General features: G+C 40.9%; 1 protein-coding gene across 3 annotated transcripts in view; it reads right to left on the bottom strand.

Annotated features, from left to right (window-relative positions):
- LOC144092518 (uncharacterized) overlaps positions 1–18,338 on the bottom strand; it is a 74,693-nt gene that overhangs the window by 46,254 nt on the left and 10,101 nt on the right. For 2 of the 3 annotated variants that reach the window (XM_077625369.1, XM_077625371.1), the window contains exons 9-23: positions 16,485–16,625; positions 16,086–16,343; positions 15,412–15,595; positions 15,161–15,327; positions 14,905–15,048; positions 12,496–12,674; positions 12,206–12,381; positions 11,866–12,090; positions 11,646–11,755; positions 10,621–10,848; positions 5,180–5,303; positions 4,874–5,093; positions 3,391–3,538; positions 2,348–2,519; positions 1,915–2,089 (exon numbers count right to left, since the gene is read on the bottom strand). In XM_077625369.1, the coding sequence (XP_077481495.1) occupies positions 1,915–2,089; positions 2,348–2,519; positions 3,391–3,538; positions 4,874–5,093; positions 5,180–5,303; positions 10,621–10,848; positions 11,646–11,755; positions 11,866–12,090; positions 12,206–12,381; positions 12,496–12,674; positions 14,905–15,048; positions 15,161–15,327; positions 15,412–15,595; positions 16,086–16,343; positions 16,485–16,625 (2,651 nt within the window). The remainder of the gene's footprint in view (positions 1–1,914; positions 2,090–2,347; positions 2,520–3,390; positions 3,539–4,873; positions 5,094–5,179; positions 5,304–10,620; positions 10,849–11,645; positions 11,756–11,865; positions 12,091–12,205; positions 12,382–12,495; positions 12,675–14,904; positions 15,049–15,160; positions 15,328–15,411; positions 15,596–16,085; positions 16,344–16,484; positions 16,626–18,338) is intronic. The other variant, XM_077625370.1, reaches the window with a different exon arrangement.

Genomic DNA, 18,338 nt, shown 5'->3' with positions numbered 1-18,338 from the left:
ACAGCCTGGGCGTATCTGAACGCCCCGCCCACAGAGACTCGAGTTGGAAAACAAGTGCAGGAAACGTCCTGGCTCATCACTGGAATGGCAGAGCCAAGCGGTCCGCTCTTGGACGGGGACCCAATCTACATCAACAACATCGGGGTTCCCTGCAGCGTACCAGATGAGTATAAACTCGCTGACCAAATTGCACGACTCCAGAACAGGACGGAGGAAGGGTTTGCAGCCATCCATGAACAGTTGTCGGTGACCTCCTGATGGCGTTCCAGAACAGAATTGCTGTTGACATGCTCCTGGCAGAGGAAGGTGGCGTGTGCTCCATCTTTGGCGACCAATGCTGCACGTTCATCCCTAACAATACAGCAGCTGACGGGAGTTTAACCAAGGCCCTGGAGGGCCTTCGATCCCTCAACAGCAAGATGAAAGAACATTCTGGAATCGACACCTCAATGTGGGGTGAATTTGGTAGCATGTTTGGCAGATACAAACAGTTGGTTGTATCAGTTTTAATGTCAATCGCTGTTTATGCTGCCATTCTCACAACTTGTGGATGTTGTTGCATTCCCTGTATTCGTGCGTTATGTCAAAGATTAATAACAAATGCCATAGAACCAGTCAAATCCGAAATGTATGCCTTATTGACATCTGGAGGCGAACCACGGGATGATGACGATGCCGACGCATCTGGGGATGAGGAGGAAATGCAGTTCATGGGACTGCCTGACATGTTCCCAGATGCTAAACACTATGCCTTGTTGACTTTTGAGTGTAACGTTTTTCTGTTATTTTTGTGATCCTGTAATGTGAAAATCTGAAAAGAAGAGGTTATGGATGATGATATTTTATAGCAGAATCCGGATAAACAGGAGGGTTATGTTGGAATTATTTTATATAAGTTATCCTGATTCTGGTATGACTGTCGAAATGTTAGTTAATAGAATGAGAGTGTCTTGGGCCCTGGAAAGTTTCACCTTAGAGGAACTACCCAGGGGGGCCGACGCCTGTCTGTTTGAACTATTGTGTGAGGGTTGCAGGGTATCAGGAGGGTGACTGTAAAGATGTTATCTCGAAGGGGCATATGGTCATGATCAAAGAACCTTTTGTAACTAGGAGAGATCTCTCTCTCCTTTGATCAGCTTGAAACTTCCTGTAACTTGGACACTCCCAAAACACAATAAGAGAATTGGCAGGAGGGGATTTTCTTCAGAGTGTTTTTGGAGGGCTGTGACAGGGGCAGTCTCTGAACCTCTCATTTTTTAAATAAAGTTAACTCAAATTCTCTGTGATTTCCTTCTTTTCAGGTTGGTGAAACAAATGTCTGGTGTTTGAACCTAACACTTTCACACAAAATTGGGACACTTTGACCAATTTTAAAGGGTTTAGTTGGTAGTTGTGTGAGTACCGTGGAACGAATCAGAGAATTTACATATAAAGTATACCTCTACTTACGAAATTTTCAAGTTACGAAAAAAGTCTTGGAACCAATTAATTTTGTAAGTAGAGGTGCGATTGTACACTGTGGTGTTCTTTTGTACATAATTTGCCTGGTAGCAACCATGTTAATGTTAATGGGTTCCGCTGTGCAGAAAAAGGGAGACACACGGAAGTAAACGCTTCTGTGGAGATGCACGCATGTTGTGGTGAGAGCTCTGTATGCTGCAATAAATAAAAATAAATGTTTTCTCGTGTGGACTAAAACATCCCGGCTGAGGAATAAAAAACGAACCAGCATTAGGAGGGATTTATGCCCTAGATAAGGCAGCGAAGCTGGCATGACGAGAGGATGTCAACACACTGCTTGTGAGCCACGCGGTTTTTCGATTATCGTGGCTATGTCTGGTCTACATTATCCACGATATTAGAGGGATTACTTTACTTTGTGTAACAAAATTATACCCTGCAAACACATCATACCTGTGAAGAAATTGATCATTTAACAGCAGGTTCTGTCTGTCATCATCTTTCCAGTGGGGCAGGATGTATCCCATGGGACCAGAGTTTTTGTCAAAAAACAAGTGGAAGCCATTGGAGTGAATCTCTGGGCGGTCTGTAACTTTGAACACTGACTTGAATCCAATTCCCTTCTGTCCTGTAGACACCAAAAGGTCACAGTCTTAAAAAAGTGTGTACCTTGAATTAAAAGTTTATTCTTCTGTGTCCAAGCTCATTACACTTGCATTTACTCCTTGCCAGGATTTTTAAGACTAATCATATGTAGGGAAAAGTAAGTGTATTTCCTAAAATTTGAGAACATGTTGTTTAACACAATTATGGGCAAAAAACCCAAACTCAAAAATATGTATTGCATAACTGCGACATACCTCAGACACCAAAAGTCCATTCATACCTATGTATCCATACTTGTGTTTTCCCTTGGTACTTCGACCCACATCACATATCGCCCTTATGTTTGCCTCTTCAAAGCCAGTTTCATTGTTGAGAATTGTGATACAATCCCTCTCAATCACAAAATCCAGTGATGGAACAACATCAGATGGGTAACTGTTGTCATCTGCATTCTGGAAACAAAGTGGTTGGAATGAGTCATGGTTGCAGATACAATACTATGTTCATCTTCATTCTACCACATATAAAGAATGTTGCCAAGTTCATAACGCAAAGGCACAGTTTCAACACTGATGCTTATCAATTAACTGAAGTAGTGCAGTCGTATATGTAATGCCTAAGCGATAATTAAAGGATTTATTTTCTAGTAGGCTATGTAAAATTAATGAATGAGTGTTAAACCAACCATGCATGTTTTTGGGATGCGGGAGGAAACCGGATTAGCCTGAGGGGAACATGAAAACTGCCAATAGCTAGGACTGACCTGAGATCGAACTCTCGACCCCAGAACTGTGAGGCCGACGGGTTGTGTATATATATACTATGTGTGTGTATATATATATATGTATGTGTGTTTATATATATATATATATATATATATATATATATATATATATATATATATGTATGTGTATATATATATATGTGTATATATATTCATATATATGTATATATATATATATATATATATATATATATATATATATATACACATATAAGTAAGGTAAGGAGGAAAATAATTTATTTGCTTATTCACAGAAGTTTGAAGTTTCAAATATGAAACAAAAAAGATGTGCTAGTTATCGTGATAATTATCGATGTAGACTGATTTTTTTTTTATTGTGCTAACAATTTTTGTCATATCGCCCAGCTTTAATATATATCATAGTGAGAAAATACCAAATTTAAGAACATGCGACCCATAGGCATTAGTTTTCGCAGGACAGGTTTAGACACATTGCTAATCCCACAACATGATTTGAAACTCAGTGAGAATTTTAAAAATGAGATATCTTTTAAAAGTGTGTTATACACTACAAACACCTGAATGAGTTCCAGAACAAAATGTGTGTCTTTGCTGTAGAGCTCAGTTGACAAGCGGTCCAAGCTTCTACCAAGTCGCTCCTGGTTGTTTTTGATCAGGTTCTGAAATTCAGTTGTGAATTCGACTCCAATCCCAAACTCATTCTTCCTTTTATAAAAATGAAAAGAGAATAGAAAGATTAGCTTGCTTTTCCGGAAACAAACAAGTTATTTTTTTTGTGATCCACCGATAGTAGGTCAATTGCGTTCCAAGCCAAAACAAAAATATTGAGGCCGATGTGCAAACCACTCATTCACCAGCCTGGGTTGTCTCTGTGTCTTACTAAACGTGGTTTGATGATCTGAAACCTTTGTGTGTGATAAATATGCAAAAACATATGCATATATACACACACACACACATATATATATATATATATATATATATATATATATATATATATATATATATATATATATATATTTATATGTATGTATGTATATATGTGTATATATATGCATATATTTTTGCATATTTATCACACACAAAGGTTTCAGATGTGTGTGTGTGTATGTGTGTGTGTGTTTATGTGTATGTGTATGTGTATCCGTCCTGAAAAACCCATATCTCTATATATATTATATATAGAGATATGGGTTTTTCAGGACCGATACACACACACACATACAGTGGGGGAAATACGTATTTATTCAACGACCAATTGTGCAAGTTTTCCTACTTGAAAAGATTAGAGAGGCCTGTAATTGTCAACATGGGTAAACCTCAACCATGAGAGACAGAATGCGGGGAAAAAAATCACATTGTTTGATTTAAAAAATGGTTTTTCCAAATTAGAGTGGAAAATAAGTACATATTTGGTCACCTACAAACAAGCAAGATTTCTGGCTGTCAAAGAGGTCTAACTTCTTCTAAAGAGGTCTAACGAGGTCTCGACTCGTTACCTGTATTAATAGCATCTGTTTTAACTCATTATCGGTATAAAAGACACCTGTCCACAACAACCTCAGTCTCTCACACTCCAAACTCCACTATGGCCAAGACCAAAGAGCTGTCGAAGGACACCAGAGACAAAATTGTAGACCTGCACCAGGCTGGGAAGACTGAATCTGCAGGTAAAATGCTTTGTGTAAAAAAATCAACTGTGGGAGCAATTATTAGAAAATGGAAGACACAAGATCACTGATAATCTCCCTCGATCTGGGGCTCCATGCAAGATCCACATTCTGTCTCTCATGGTTGAGGTTTACCCATGCATGTTGACAATTAGAGGCCTCTCTAATCTTTTCAAGTAGCATAACTTACACAATTGGTGGTTGACTAAATACTTATTTGCCCTACTGTGTGTGTGTGTGTGTGTGTGTGTGTGTGTGTGTGTGAGAGAGAGAGAGTGAGTGTGTGTGTGTGTGTGTGTGCGCGTGTGTGTATCCGTCCTGAAAAACCCATATCGGTCGATCACTAACTTTTTTAACCATGAATACATACCTTATTTTTTCTATTATAGTTCTGTGAAAATCAATAGTGTCCTGGTGCTGACAGGCAGACATCTCCCCTTCATTCAAATCCAGAGGCTCTGACTTATTGTCACACACACCTCGGATCTCATTACTGTTGTGCAACATCTCGTTGTCTGTTAGTAAGGGAAAAAACTGTTCTTTAGCTGATTGGTCCTCCACTGGTTCTTCTCTTTCATGAGATATATGATCTAATGGTAAAAGGTATACAAGTTTTAGATTTGCTTAAGTCAATTCACAAGACAAGTTAGACAAAGATTTTATTTATTTCAGTCACCTTGCTGCAGAGTTAGGTTGAGATGAGAGGTATGGTCGCCTGTTGTGTTGTCATCATAACTCTCATCTTCTCCACTAATGCTCTGTCCCAACAGACTACTGCTCTCAAAATCCACCACATTAGGCTAAAATCATTTAAAAAATCATGTTATTGTGCAAGAAAGAAACCTGCCTGGCAATGATGTATGATCATTATGTTACTGAATTTCTACATCATAAATTACATTTGGAAGCGATAATTCTAATTTTCTGCGTCAGCACCTAGGTGTCACGAGACTTTTCACTGTAGTCTTATTGTGGAGACTTGCCACAATAATTTTTACTGTTCCATTTGGATTAGTCTTGATGGATTGTTGCATTATTTAGATCAGTGACATTTTTAATGTCCATTCGTGCTTGGTCATTGATACCACATTTATGATACACATATAGATTTACATAATGCATTAAAAATTATACTCCTTGTTTGATGTGGCACATTTTACCACCGGGAATTGGCTACTGTTTACAAGATAGTTTCACTTGGAAATACAATGGCAATACAAAAAATAAAACAATAAATACACAGCACGGCGCCTTGAGTGGTTAGCACGTTAGCCTCACAGCTCTGGGGTCCTGGGTTCAAATTCAGGTCGGTCCCCTTGTATGGAGTTTGCATGTTCTCCCCGGGCCTGCATGGGTTTTCTCTGGGTACTCCGGTTCCCTCTCACATTCCAAAAACATGCAGGGTAGGCCTATTGGACACTCTAAATTGCCACTAGTTATGTGTGTGAGAGTAAATGGTTGTCCTTCTCCTCGTGCCTTGCGATTCAAGGTGTTCCCTGCCTCTGGCCCGAAGTCAGCTGGGATAGGCTCCAGCACCCCCCGCGACCCTAGCGAGGATAAAGCGGTTTAGAAAATGAATGAATGAATACACGGATGACACAACTCTCATTTCGATTCATCTAATGAATGAAACAGTTAAAAACATTGGCACTGTAGTGGTAGTAGTAGCGGTACTTTTTAAATACCATGTTTTCTCACATATTGCCTGCCCCCGCGTATAAATCATACCCTTAAAATTATATTAAAATCATGGAATTTCACTATTTCTCTCGTATAAGATGGCCCAAGATTCACAATTTTCACCTCCATATTCATGGTTTTAATATGGAGTACAAATGTGTTACTTTGACTGGAAAAACCTAGTAAAAATCATCGCACGAGGTATTTCTGAGAGTCGAAAGGATAGTCTGCTGGATTTCACATTCCGAAAGGGCTGAACCAATTTTCATGAAAATCGACACAGTTATACTAAGTGTCTGGGAGTGTCAGAGGCTAGGTTTTGTGTCAAAAGATCCTGATCAGCATCGAAAAAATCGGATTTTCCAAAAATCGCCCGATTCACACCATATTTGACCGGACTATGAATTTGTATGTCATGAAATCTTGCCCTAAGTAAAATATCAGCTGTGGAAGTAGAGTCGTCGGACCCACCACCTCCGTACTCTCCTTCTGCAGAAGCTTCAAAATCTGCTGTAATAGTCCGGTGAATTTCCTTTGTCTTCTTTTAAATAAAATACTAGTAGTATCATTAAACGCTGTTTTCGGCTGGATCTGACCGAATTTGAGAGCATTTTGAGCCGTCTGGCGAATGTTTTTTTTTGCCTTATCGCGTCATCATCGCGACATTTTACCGAGGAATTCACTTCCCTGGGCTCAGTTCTAATGTCCAAAGAGCTCCAGTATTTGTATTTGATCATTAAATGCTGTTTTAGGATGGATTTAACCTAATTGCTGTAATTTCACGGCTCGGTTCTGCTACATCTGCCCGCCCAAGAGTGCTTATTCCCGGGCTGACATGCCTGCCCAAGAGTGCTTATTCCCGGGCTGACATGCCCGCCCAAGAGTGCTTATTCCCGGCCTGCCATTGACGGTAGACTAATAAATTGAGAGTGATGAGCGGCAAAGGGAAATGAATCATTATTTTTTACTATAATTTGGACAACGCCGGCGGCGGGCCGGATTAAAAATCCTAACGGGCCATATATGGCCCAGGGGGCCGAGGTTGAAAAACTTGTACACACACGATCCGGGGGCGGGGCGAGCGCGCGAATCCCATTTCGGCGAAACCTCCGTCCAGCCGAACGGCCGAACATCCGTTCGGCTGAACGGCCGTTGGGCCGAATGACCGTTCGGTGGAACGTCCATTCGGCGACCTGTCCATCTGTCAAACGTCCGTCGGCGAAACATCTTTACGCGAATCATCCGAGTACCCCCAAATTCTGTTAACAAAATAATTGACGGGATTGGCAAAAGGTTCCATATTTCGTTATGAAATCACTGCACGTACATAATGAGTTAAAATCCTATTTGGTAGACCATATAAATCGCCATTATTCACTTCACAAATGGAACTGACCAAAACAAGCTGGAAAGGAGGATGCGGATCCACCTTTGCACTGTAAGAAGGTCCTCTCAGTTGAAACGTTTGAGGAGACAGGTAAGATAAACTTTTTGACATGGTCAGACGTTGATGGCAAGCACTCCAATATTGATTGGAGAGATTATTGCTTGGGGAGCAATGCAAAAGATTATTGCTCAAGGATCAATACCATAAACCATAGGGAACTTTTTGTATTGGTTTGGTTGTCTCCATTAAAAGGGGTGAAAGTGTTTCAATTGAGACTAAACCTTGTTACAGAGAGTAAATGATCAGAAAGAAAAAAGAAACTAAAATGGATAGAAATGTAACTAGATTTTAATTTCATGCCTGACTATTGAAAAATTAAGAACATATTAGGAAAAATATTGATTAAGAAAGTTTTATGGGAGATGATGGACAAACTCCAAAGACAATGGAATGTTACATTTGATTAAAAAAGACTACTAGATTGGGATATTTTGAATTTCAAACTGAGTTTAATATGCAACGCGATACACATTATTGAATGAATTGGGACTTGATTAATATGCATTTTATAAGTAATGAGTTTTAATTGCTCTAAAGGACCGTTATGCTAAAAATATTAACCTTGACAAACAAGGGGTGGTTACATTTTAGTGGGTTCAATTCTTTTCAGAATTATAAATGTGTGCATTTGTTTCTGGATATAAATTGATGTGAATGTAACTGTTGCAGAGAACTGGAAAGCTGTTTTCCTGAGAGAAAGCAGCCTGGTTTGCTTTTTGTATTTTTCCAATTTTAATTATGATTAGTTAATTTGTGTAATTACAGGAAAGGAAAACAAATATAGTTCTTGAATTTAACAAGGAAGCAGTGATCAAAATAGAATACCAGCTAATATTTTCAATTTTGACTGACAAGGCATTTAGATTTTCACAAACTATTGTGATGGAATAAGTAAGATTTGTGATTTTTGTTCATTGGAGTATTAAGCCCAACCAAATAGCTGTATGCAAATGTAAGGCACACAGTCTGCGGACGACTTGTGCACAGCTAAAGGCCTGCCGTGCCTACCAAAAAATCTATTCCAAAATTGAGCCATGGGAGGAGCCATGTCTCAACAGGGGGGATGATGGACAAATGATGGACATGCCCAGAGGTTGGTGTAAATACCCACTTTAAATTTTTTGTTTACAGACAACCTCAGGCCCAAACGAGGGCATCCCGATCCGAGTCATAAAAAGGAAATCCTGATCCTTGCCACGCTGGGAAGGTCCATTTGTGGTTCAACTCACCACCCCCACAGCAGTAAGGATCGCTGAAAGGTGGACGTGGATTCACCAATCCCAGGTCAAGGTAGTTCGAGACATAGGTGACTCTGAGTAGACTGGAAGTCGGCCGGTTCCCAAACCTTTGTCCGTGAAACACTCATCTGACGTCTACTCACCTGCACAACTACCTAACCTTGACCTCCCATAGACACGTGGCGCCCCACACCAAGCTATGACAAGATCAGGGCCACAAAACAGGAACCAGGTGAAGGAGTTCATAAATTCAGAGCAAGATTTGAAGAAGTGTTCAAAACCCACAGTGGGATCATGGAAGACCAAAGTGACCAAGGGGTGTACCAAGCTCAACTGAGACAAGGGTTCCTGGAAGGGCTCCAGCCCCCAATCAAAGGGTTCGTGCAGAAGTACTGTGTCACATACCGAACCATGTCAATGAATCAACTAATGGAGTGGGTGATTCATGCTGAGGAGAGACACCGCCAAAAGTAGACAAGCGCAGGAGTCAATATTCTGACCCAAGCCATGGCCTCATTGGTGAACCAAGGGTCATTAGAAGTATTCTACCAACAAGGATGTGGAAGAGGAAGAGGCCGAGTAAGATCCGGCCCACCAAGAAAAGAAAACCCAGAAGGCAAGTGTTACAACTGTGGAAAGAGAGGACACCTTGCTCGAGACTGCAGAAGTACACCCAAGGGTAAGAAGGACCCCCACTGTTCAACCTTGAACATCAACATCAAGAATGACGCCAGAGGGAAGAGAAACAGAAGCCTAACACAGAGGAGGAAACTGAAGAAAGTGATGGGGAGGACGAAGAAACCCCTTGCTCGCCAGCAGAAGTGTTAGACTTAACCGAAATCATGTCCACCATCCGGGACAAAGACAGCCGAAGCCAGAACAGAATTTGTTAAACAGTTCGAGCGACTAGGACCCCAACTAGTTCGATTGGAGTACCTGTACACCATGACAGAGGGAGATGCGGCCACTTCAGTGGACTTGCCACCTCAAGCGGAAAAACTCCTACAGTTTGGGATAACACCCCACGTGTCCATAAAGAGAAAACCCCACAGGCCCTGGAAGGACCTAGGACGCATGGTGCGATTCCTGGAGACCAGAAGCGAGGAGTCGTGGTCACCCGGAGAGGAGGGATACAAATTGATGTGATTAATAAAAAATATTTTAGTTACTATAGGGGGGAAATGTGAAATAATCTTGAAAGTAATCAAATAATGTTTCAATCTATGACATCACCTTCAATCCGTGTCATGGCCATGTCATAGAGACCTTCCATCCACATCACAACCATCGGTTTCAAAACCATGCATCTTTGTAATAGGGTATGTCCTTTGTTTATATGTAGCATTTAACATCATCAGTGTCACCACCATCATCGGTGTCACTGTTCCGCTGCATCTTTGTCATAGGGAATTTGTATGTCCCTTGTCATAGAGCATTTGTATGTCATGAAATCTTGCCCTAGGTAAAATATCGGCTGGGAAGTAGAGTCGTCGGACCCACCACCGCCATACTCTCCTTGTGCAGAAGCTTCAAAATCTCACTCATCTGTCTCGGCGTGCTTAACTTGTGTTTGACCTTGTGAATGTTCATAGTGGATAGGACAGTCACTAATAAACTAATTTAATCACGATAACAAATCGCATAAAGATAACCCGAGCAACTGCTATATGTGCTTCAAAATGTAGCTTTGATCAACAAACGATATACATTGGTTCATAATGCAGTATTTATTAGAGTAATAGTAGTATTTACCTGAGTTTGGAATTTCAGCCCAACAAAAGGTTCTGTGTATGAAGCAGCATTTTGGGAGTCTGATACTGTATACTTTTTTTGGAAGTCCTTCATCCATTCGGTTATGCCCATTAGTATTCCCAGTCGATGCAAACAGTTCATGTGCCTGGGGTTTGACTTGGCCATCGTGATTAGAACCACTTTTGACTTTGTCTGACCCAAGACACCGGACCAAGGCTCTAAAAACACCTAAAGGTCACAATAATTATAGCAAAGATGTCATGCTGAAATAAGGTTTTGTGCTACAGTTTGAGTACAAGAAAAGTTCGTGGTATGATTACTACCATTGAGTTATCAGCATTTGTATCATTTTCAGAGTGCAACTACTATAGTCGAATATAAGACGACCCTGATTATAAGACGACACCCTCTTTTTCATTGAACACTCAATTCTATTTTTATACAGGAAATAATTTCAGTACATCTGAAAACAAATGATTATAACAATATATTTGGAAGAAAAAGCATATTATTTTGCCTCATTCTAGTAATACAAAAACTGTCTATCACGTCTTAATATCTGAACATTTAAATATGTAAACCAAAGGCAATCATTTTTGTTAATGAATGGTTTCTGGATTTTGAAATGTAAATTAACCAATCTACTGTGAGAAACAACAAAATTGTCTCATTTCTTTCTTAGTGCTACTTTTTTTACTTTTCTTCTTTGTGATACTACTATTTTTTTTCTTCTTCATTAAAGGGGTTCACTTTGGCCTGGGGAGTTAACTTCAGCATTCGCTCTAAAGATATCTGACGCCATCTGGCGTTGTGAATGGGTATAATGTCTAGAACCCGAGTGTAAGACCACCCCCACTTTTTCAGTCTTCTATCAATGCAAAACACCATCTTATTTTCGGATCCATACAGCAATAGTTATTTACACTAGAATAGAAACATTGGGAATCTTCAAAGGAAGATTTTCCCTCATAAACATTGATGCCTATATATACCATAACCTATATAAATTCTCTAGCGCAACTAACCTGCTTCAAAAGAGCCTGACAGATTCTGTTTGGAATTCTAGCCAAACAATCCAATAGGAAAATAGCCACTGTGCTATAACATGAAATGTCCTCTTCAGCATGAGAGAGATCTAAAGAGTAAAACAAATGCTTTTAGCAAAGTAATATAAAACAGTACATCTAAAATACAGTACATTTTCATTTCAAATAAAAGCATTTCAGTGAAATTTGAGACCGCTACCTTCTTTAGCAACAGCTGCAGCCAAAGAAGTCTGAATATGATTAGCCAGGAGGGCCGTGGGAGCATTTGAGATGCCATCAGCTACAACAATGGAAACTAGATGGCCAGCTGTCGCCACCGGATCAAGGGACATGGCAGCATTGGAGAAATGCTTGTCTCCTGTGCTTGTTGTAATTCTGAGCAAGAAACCTGGTGCCACTTCTAATGCCGCCAATCCTGTATTAGCTGAGAAAATGGTTAAATTGAAAGGTATCAGATCATTTGTATACTAGCACTGATAACAGAGGCAACACATTTCTGACCAGTACATACCTATATGCACTGTTGCCAGGAGACCTACCTGCATTTGTGTTGATAAAGTCTTTGAGGGAGCCATGACGAGGTTTAAATATAAGATCCCATTGACTCCATTCACTTAAATTATCTAGCAGAGGACAAGACTGCAAACTGGCTAATGCCTGGACCATAGACATCTCCCCAAGGGGCCCAACTTCTTCACAACCACTTTTAGCACTGCTGATAATAGAAAAGAAAAATGAGATAAGACAATGTCATCTGTAAGAAGTTAGAGAAATGTAATTGCCGCAAGCCTAATGTTGTGTGATTTAGCAAACAATACCAAGACCTAACCATGAAATTCCATGGTTGGCAAACAAGGTAGACTCATAAAAGACATGGTTTGGTCCTCCTCCAGCTAGGTCTTTCTGGTGTTGGGTAAGTCTGGCCAGTGTCTGTAGTGATCCAAAGCCCAGGTCACGAATGTCCTGCACTCCATAATGAGACCTCAATGCCAACTCGATGTGGGAAAGCTGAGAAAATTCAGATGATTATAGTTTTACACTTCATGATCATTTATTGTGAAGTGTGCCCTCAGTTTAAAGAGTTGTGTTACAGTGGTGACATTGTAACATTGTACATGTGTAGTTGACACATTCTAGTCTGTCACCACATGATTTAATGAAGTGATAATTAATGTATGCATTTTTTCATGAAATGTACATGTAAACCAGGGGTCACCAAACTACGGCCCGCCGGCACATTTGGACCGGCCCTCTGAACAATACCAGAGACGCTATCGGATTGTTTTTTTTTTTTTTTTTTTTTTGGGATGCGGCCCGCCGGCACATTTGGACCGGCCCTCTCAACAATACCAGAGACGCTATCGGATTTTTTTTCCTATTTGGCCTTGAAGACTGGGACGTTTTAATCTTGTGTTTGGTTCATTGCACCCCTGCTGAGCCCACAAATCATCCCAGTGAAGCGGGGCTTCGCATTGCTTCTTTGGTGACACGCGCGGGGGTGTTTCCCTTTGATGCATGCGGGCACGTCCACCGTTGCATGCACGAGCAGTGTTACCGAGACATCTGGACGATCGCAGGTGAGGGCGGAGCCCTGGGACCATCGCGGACTATTCAAGCATATTAAAACTGCAACCTGTTTGAGAACGGAATAATGGCGAAAAAGTTAGGTGAGAGAAAAATTGATTCAGAATGCAGGGTATTTAAGCTGGAGTGGACAAACGATTATTTTTTTGTTCAATGCAAAGAAAAGGCTGTTTGTCTCATTTGTCAAGAGACGGTGGCGGTATTCAAAGAATACAATCTTTGCCGACACTATGAATCCCGTCACAAAGACAAGTACGATAGATTGCAAGGCCAAATACGAGCAGACAAACTCTCAAAGCGAAAAAGTGGACTACTATCTCAGCAGAACCAGGCATCCGTTCGGGCCAGCTTTTGGGTTGCTAAATTGATAGCAAGCAGCGGTAAGCCTTTCACTGACGGAGAGTTTGTTAAGAAATGTATGGATACTGTCGCGGAGGAGGTGTGTCCCGAGAAGAAAGATGCATTTAATGCCGTAAGTCTGTCGGTGAGTACAATGACCAGACGCGTTGAAGAAATCGGGAGTAATGTATATGCCCAGCTGCAGCAGAAGACGAAATAATTTGACTTTTTTTCATTAGCACTGGATGAAAGCACGGACGTGCAAGACACAGCGCAACTGCTCATTTTTATTCGTGGAGTTAGCGCAAACTTTGAGATTTGCGAGGATCTGGCAGCCCTCCAAAGTCTCAAAGGGACTACAACGGGAGAGGATATTTTTGACAAAGTGTGCCAAACCATGGAGAAGTTGGACCTGGACTGGTCAAAGCTAGCTAGCATCACGACTGACGGGGCTCCTAGCATGGTGGCCGAAACTCGCGGTCTAATAATGGGACGCATGAACCGGGAGTTGGAAAAAAGGGGTATCACCGCCCCGCTACGAGTCCACTGCCAAATTCACCACCAAGCACTGTGCTGCAAAATGTTGACGTGGGATTCTGTAATGACGGTTGTGGTGTCGTGCATAAACTTCAGAGCAAAGGGAGAAGATTGTGCATGGCACAACAGAAAGTTAATGTTCCATGGCTTTTTTTTCTATGAAGAACCCAGAGAGAGTTATTTAGTTATTATTTATTTCATAAATAGTGTTATTTATTTCCTGTTTTTTCTGTGAAGAAGTCAGAGAGGGTTATTTAGGTATTATTTATTTCATTAATAGTGTTATTATATGTTTCCTGACTTTTTTTCTGTAAAGAACCTGGAAAGGGTTATTTGGTTATGTGTGGCTTTCTGGAAAACAATTAAAAAAAATTAAGCTCCCCTACGATCGTCACACTTTTTCTGTTACAAACTGACACTGGCCCCCCATCAGAGAAGGGAAAAGTTATGTGGCCCTCACAAGAAAAAGTTTGGGGACCCCTGATGTAAACCAATTCATTTTAAAATGTATAGTGGTTACTAAGCATGCAGTGCCACATAGTGGCACATTGTGTCAAAATATTGTTTAACACAACTGCGTAGATTTCATTGTGTGGCATTCATGTAACTTGATATTAAAATTATGATAAATATTTGGATGATACAAAAATCTGATAGGAATTAGGTGATCAAAATTGTGTCTTCCAAAACTGTAACAAATTAAGGACATTCTGTCTAAATGAATGTAAATGATCTTTGTTGGTTTAGTTCTCTACTAATTTCTTAGATGAGGACTCACATCAGCTTGAACACCAGACAAACTTTGTCCACACTGTTTGATGAATTCAAACATTTCTTGTTTGGTGGGTCTGAAGAAACTCCTTGTGGCTTTCATGCCACAACTTCTCAATAGAAAAGTTGTACCAAATTCGTCCTCCAACAGCTGCAGTCAACACAACAATGATATTTTTTTAATGAACTGACTTATCCATGATTAACAATTGGCAGCTTGGCCTTTCAATACACACAGAGATTGTTTATCGTGCACTTGGTACCTGAATGTGTTTAGTCAAAAAACCCAAGAAGCTGCCTTGACCCAAGGAATGGAATTCTTTGACCTTGAAGTGCTTGGTCAACTTCTGCTCTGCGTTGGCAATATCAGCCAAATGACTGGATGAGTTCATAGAGGAAAGGGTCTCTTTTAGGTACTGTTTCACTTTGGCTAAAGGGGAGAATCATAATAAAAACACTTGGTTGTGAAAGAGTTGCAAAGATACATTTTAAATGAATATTTCCCTGTTAATACCTTCACTGGGATTTGACATGGTGGGTCTGTCTTCCACTGGGCCTACTTTTGCAGATGTTTGGGGTGTATTGTCCTTGGTGACCAGGTTCTGAGGTATATCTAGAGATCCACCACAGATTGCCAGCTGAAATAGCGCTGTTGCCAGTTTGTTTCCTGAGATTTCCATGAGGAAATGCTGAACAGGCTGCAATAAACAGTAGTATTACAACAAGGACTGAGACTGAGACTAACGTGATAGCACGTCCCTCCGATATGGCACTGATATTTAGCGCCAGCGTCACCAGAAATGCTATGTATTTATTTGACCAAGACCTTACTTAATGACACCAGTCCTGGTTCAATTGCTGCGAGCCAATCAATTGCAAAATTGCTTGTTTTGAACAGACAGGACTGCTCGGTAGAAAAGGTAGAAAAACTAGCTTCCAATAGAAAAAATGTAGTGTGCTGTACTTATGAAACGTGAGGAGCTTTGATGAAAGCCTGTTATATGATGTTAAGACAATGTTAAGGCAAGTTTCTTACATGTGGAAAAAAATGCATATGTTCTCTTCAAATTAACAATGAGGACAACTAAGGTTAGCAATTTTGGCATAACCCGCAACAACCATGAAATACTCATCCCAGGTATAAACATTAAATACCACAAAAAGCACTTTTTAATGTGTTTTACTTACCTTTACCAATTTTTTATCTAACACCTTTTCAGCATTTTTATAGACTGCCAGCACCACCTCTGCTGCAGTCAAGGATGTGTATTTTTTCCTGAGGCCTGAGTCCTCTGAGAAAGAGGAATTTGTGCCTTGTGCTGCCTCTAGGACACTCTTCTTTATCTTTTTTAGATGTTCCCAGGTCTCCTCTTCCAGCTCTTTCTGAATGGTTTCTTTGGCCTTACTCATTAGATCATACTCACGACGTCTCACATTACTTATTGTCTAAAGGAGGCAGAGACAGATCTTTTACCAAGGTGGTATATTGTTTTTTGACTGTTTTTGAAGGACTATAAGTGAAAACTGCACACTAAGAAAAAGAGAACAATGACTACAAAACTGAAAAATCCTAAACTAAAACCTTACCGATATGGGCAGCCCAAGACTTTTTATTCTGATGCCCAGCTCATAGGGAGAGTCACACTTATAGTGGTCGGCTAGATGCTTCATAAACTCAGCCAAGTCTACTCTGGGCTCGTTCGACTTTCTTCTGTAATCTTGAAGTTGCTAAAAACAAAAACAAAAAACATTAACATTTAATTATTAGAATTATGATACCTTATTTATGCGTGTATATAGTATCTCACAAGAAGTGAGTACACCCCTCTCATTTCTGCCATTTTTTTAATAAAATCTTTTCATGGAACAAAACTGAAGAAATGACACTTTTATACAGTGTAGTCACTGTAGAGCTAGGAAATTAACAGAAATTGATTCTATCTTCAAAATAATTCAAAACAGCAATGAATCTAGTACGATTGTGGGCGAGGGACCCCAAGCAGGCAAAAGTGACAACTCTGATATTGACGATAAATTAATTTGTGGCAACTTGACGAAGGCGACAGAGGTGTAGATCAGGCAGGTCGGTGAACGTGGCGTGAAAGTCGGGAGCAGTGAAGTACGTAAGAGAATCTGAGGCGAAGGTACAATAGGCGTGGGCGAAGACGTGGTCCTTGAGCAAAAACAAGAAGCCCGAGATCAGGCAACAAGATCAAGCAATGACATGAGAAGGCCCTGACAGTAAACTGACCCAACTGATCCAGCAATTTGGTCGATCAAAATTGGGCCCAGAATGTCAACATTTTGTGTCGCCACCATTATTTTCCTGCACCGCCTTAACCCTCTTAGGCATGGAGTTCATTGGAGCTTTACAGGTCACCGCTGGTGGATGTTGGAGACCTTGCGCTCTCCCACCTTCTGTTTGAGGATGCCCCAGCAATGCTCCATGGGGTTTAGTCTGGGGACATGCTCAGAAATCCATCACCTTTACCTTCAGCTTCTTTGGAAAGAAGGTGGTCATTTTAGATGTGTTTCGGGTTGTTATCGTGTTGGACTATTGCTCTACGGCCCAGCGAGGGAATCATCTTCTGCTTCAGTATGCCACAGTACATGTTGGCATTCAATGTTCTCTCAATGAATTGTAATTTCCGGGTGCCAGCAGCACTCATACAGCCCAGAGCATGACGCTCCCACCACCATGACTGACTGTGGGCAAGACAGTTTGTACTTTGTACTCTTCACCTGGTTGCCACCACATGCTTGACACTATCTAAACCAAATAGGCTTATCCTGGTTCCATCAGACTACAGGACTTGGCTCCAGTAACCTATATTCTTTGTCTGCTTGCATTCAACAAACTTCCTGCAGGCTTCTTTGTGCATCGTTTGTAAAATAATCTTTTTCCAAGGATGACTGCCATGTAGACCAGCGGGCTAAAACCGCTCCTCAAAGGGCCGCAGGGGGTGCAGGTTTTCATTCAAACCGAACAAGCGGACACCTTTTTCAAGTGTAATCAGTTGATTGCAGCCAGGTGCTACTTATTTTAGAAGACCCCTCATTGGTTAAACTGTCGACACTGGATCGGTTGAAACAAAGACCAGGACCCACTGCCCTTTGCGGAATTGGTTTGAGACCCCTGATATAGACCAATTGAATACAGTGTGCGGTGTATGGTCTGAGGAGCGACAGACTGATCCCCCAGCCCTTCAAACTCTGCAAAAATACCGGAAGCACTCATACGCCTGTTTTCCAAAGACAACCTCTGGATATGACGCAGAGTTCGCTCACTCAACTTCTTTGGTCAACCATGGTGAGGCATGTTTTGAGACGACAGTGCTGCAGGTCAATTTCAGGGTGTTGGCAATTTTCTTACAGCCTAGTCTCTCTGTCGAGTAATGAATCTCTTTATTCAGATCCTCAAACAGTTCTTCGCTATGAGGT

The sequence above is a fragment of the Stigmatopora argus genome, chromosome 18 (genome assembly GCF_051989625.1).
Source record: "Stigmatopora argus isolate UIUO_Sarg chromosome 18, RoL_Sarg_1.0, whole genome shotgun sequence".
Classification (NCBI taxonomy): domain Eukaryota; kingdom Metazoa; phylum Chordata; class Actinopteri; order Syngnathiformes; family Syngnathidae; genus Stigmatopora; species Stigmatopora argus.
The sequence above is the reverse complement of the archived record's forward strand: the minus strand, read 5'-3'. Positions and strand labels throughout refer to the sequence as shown.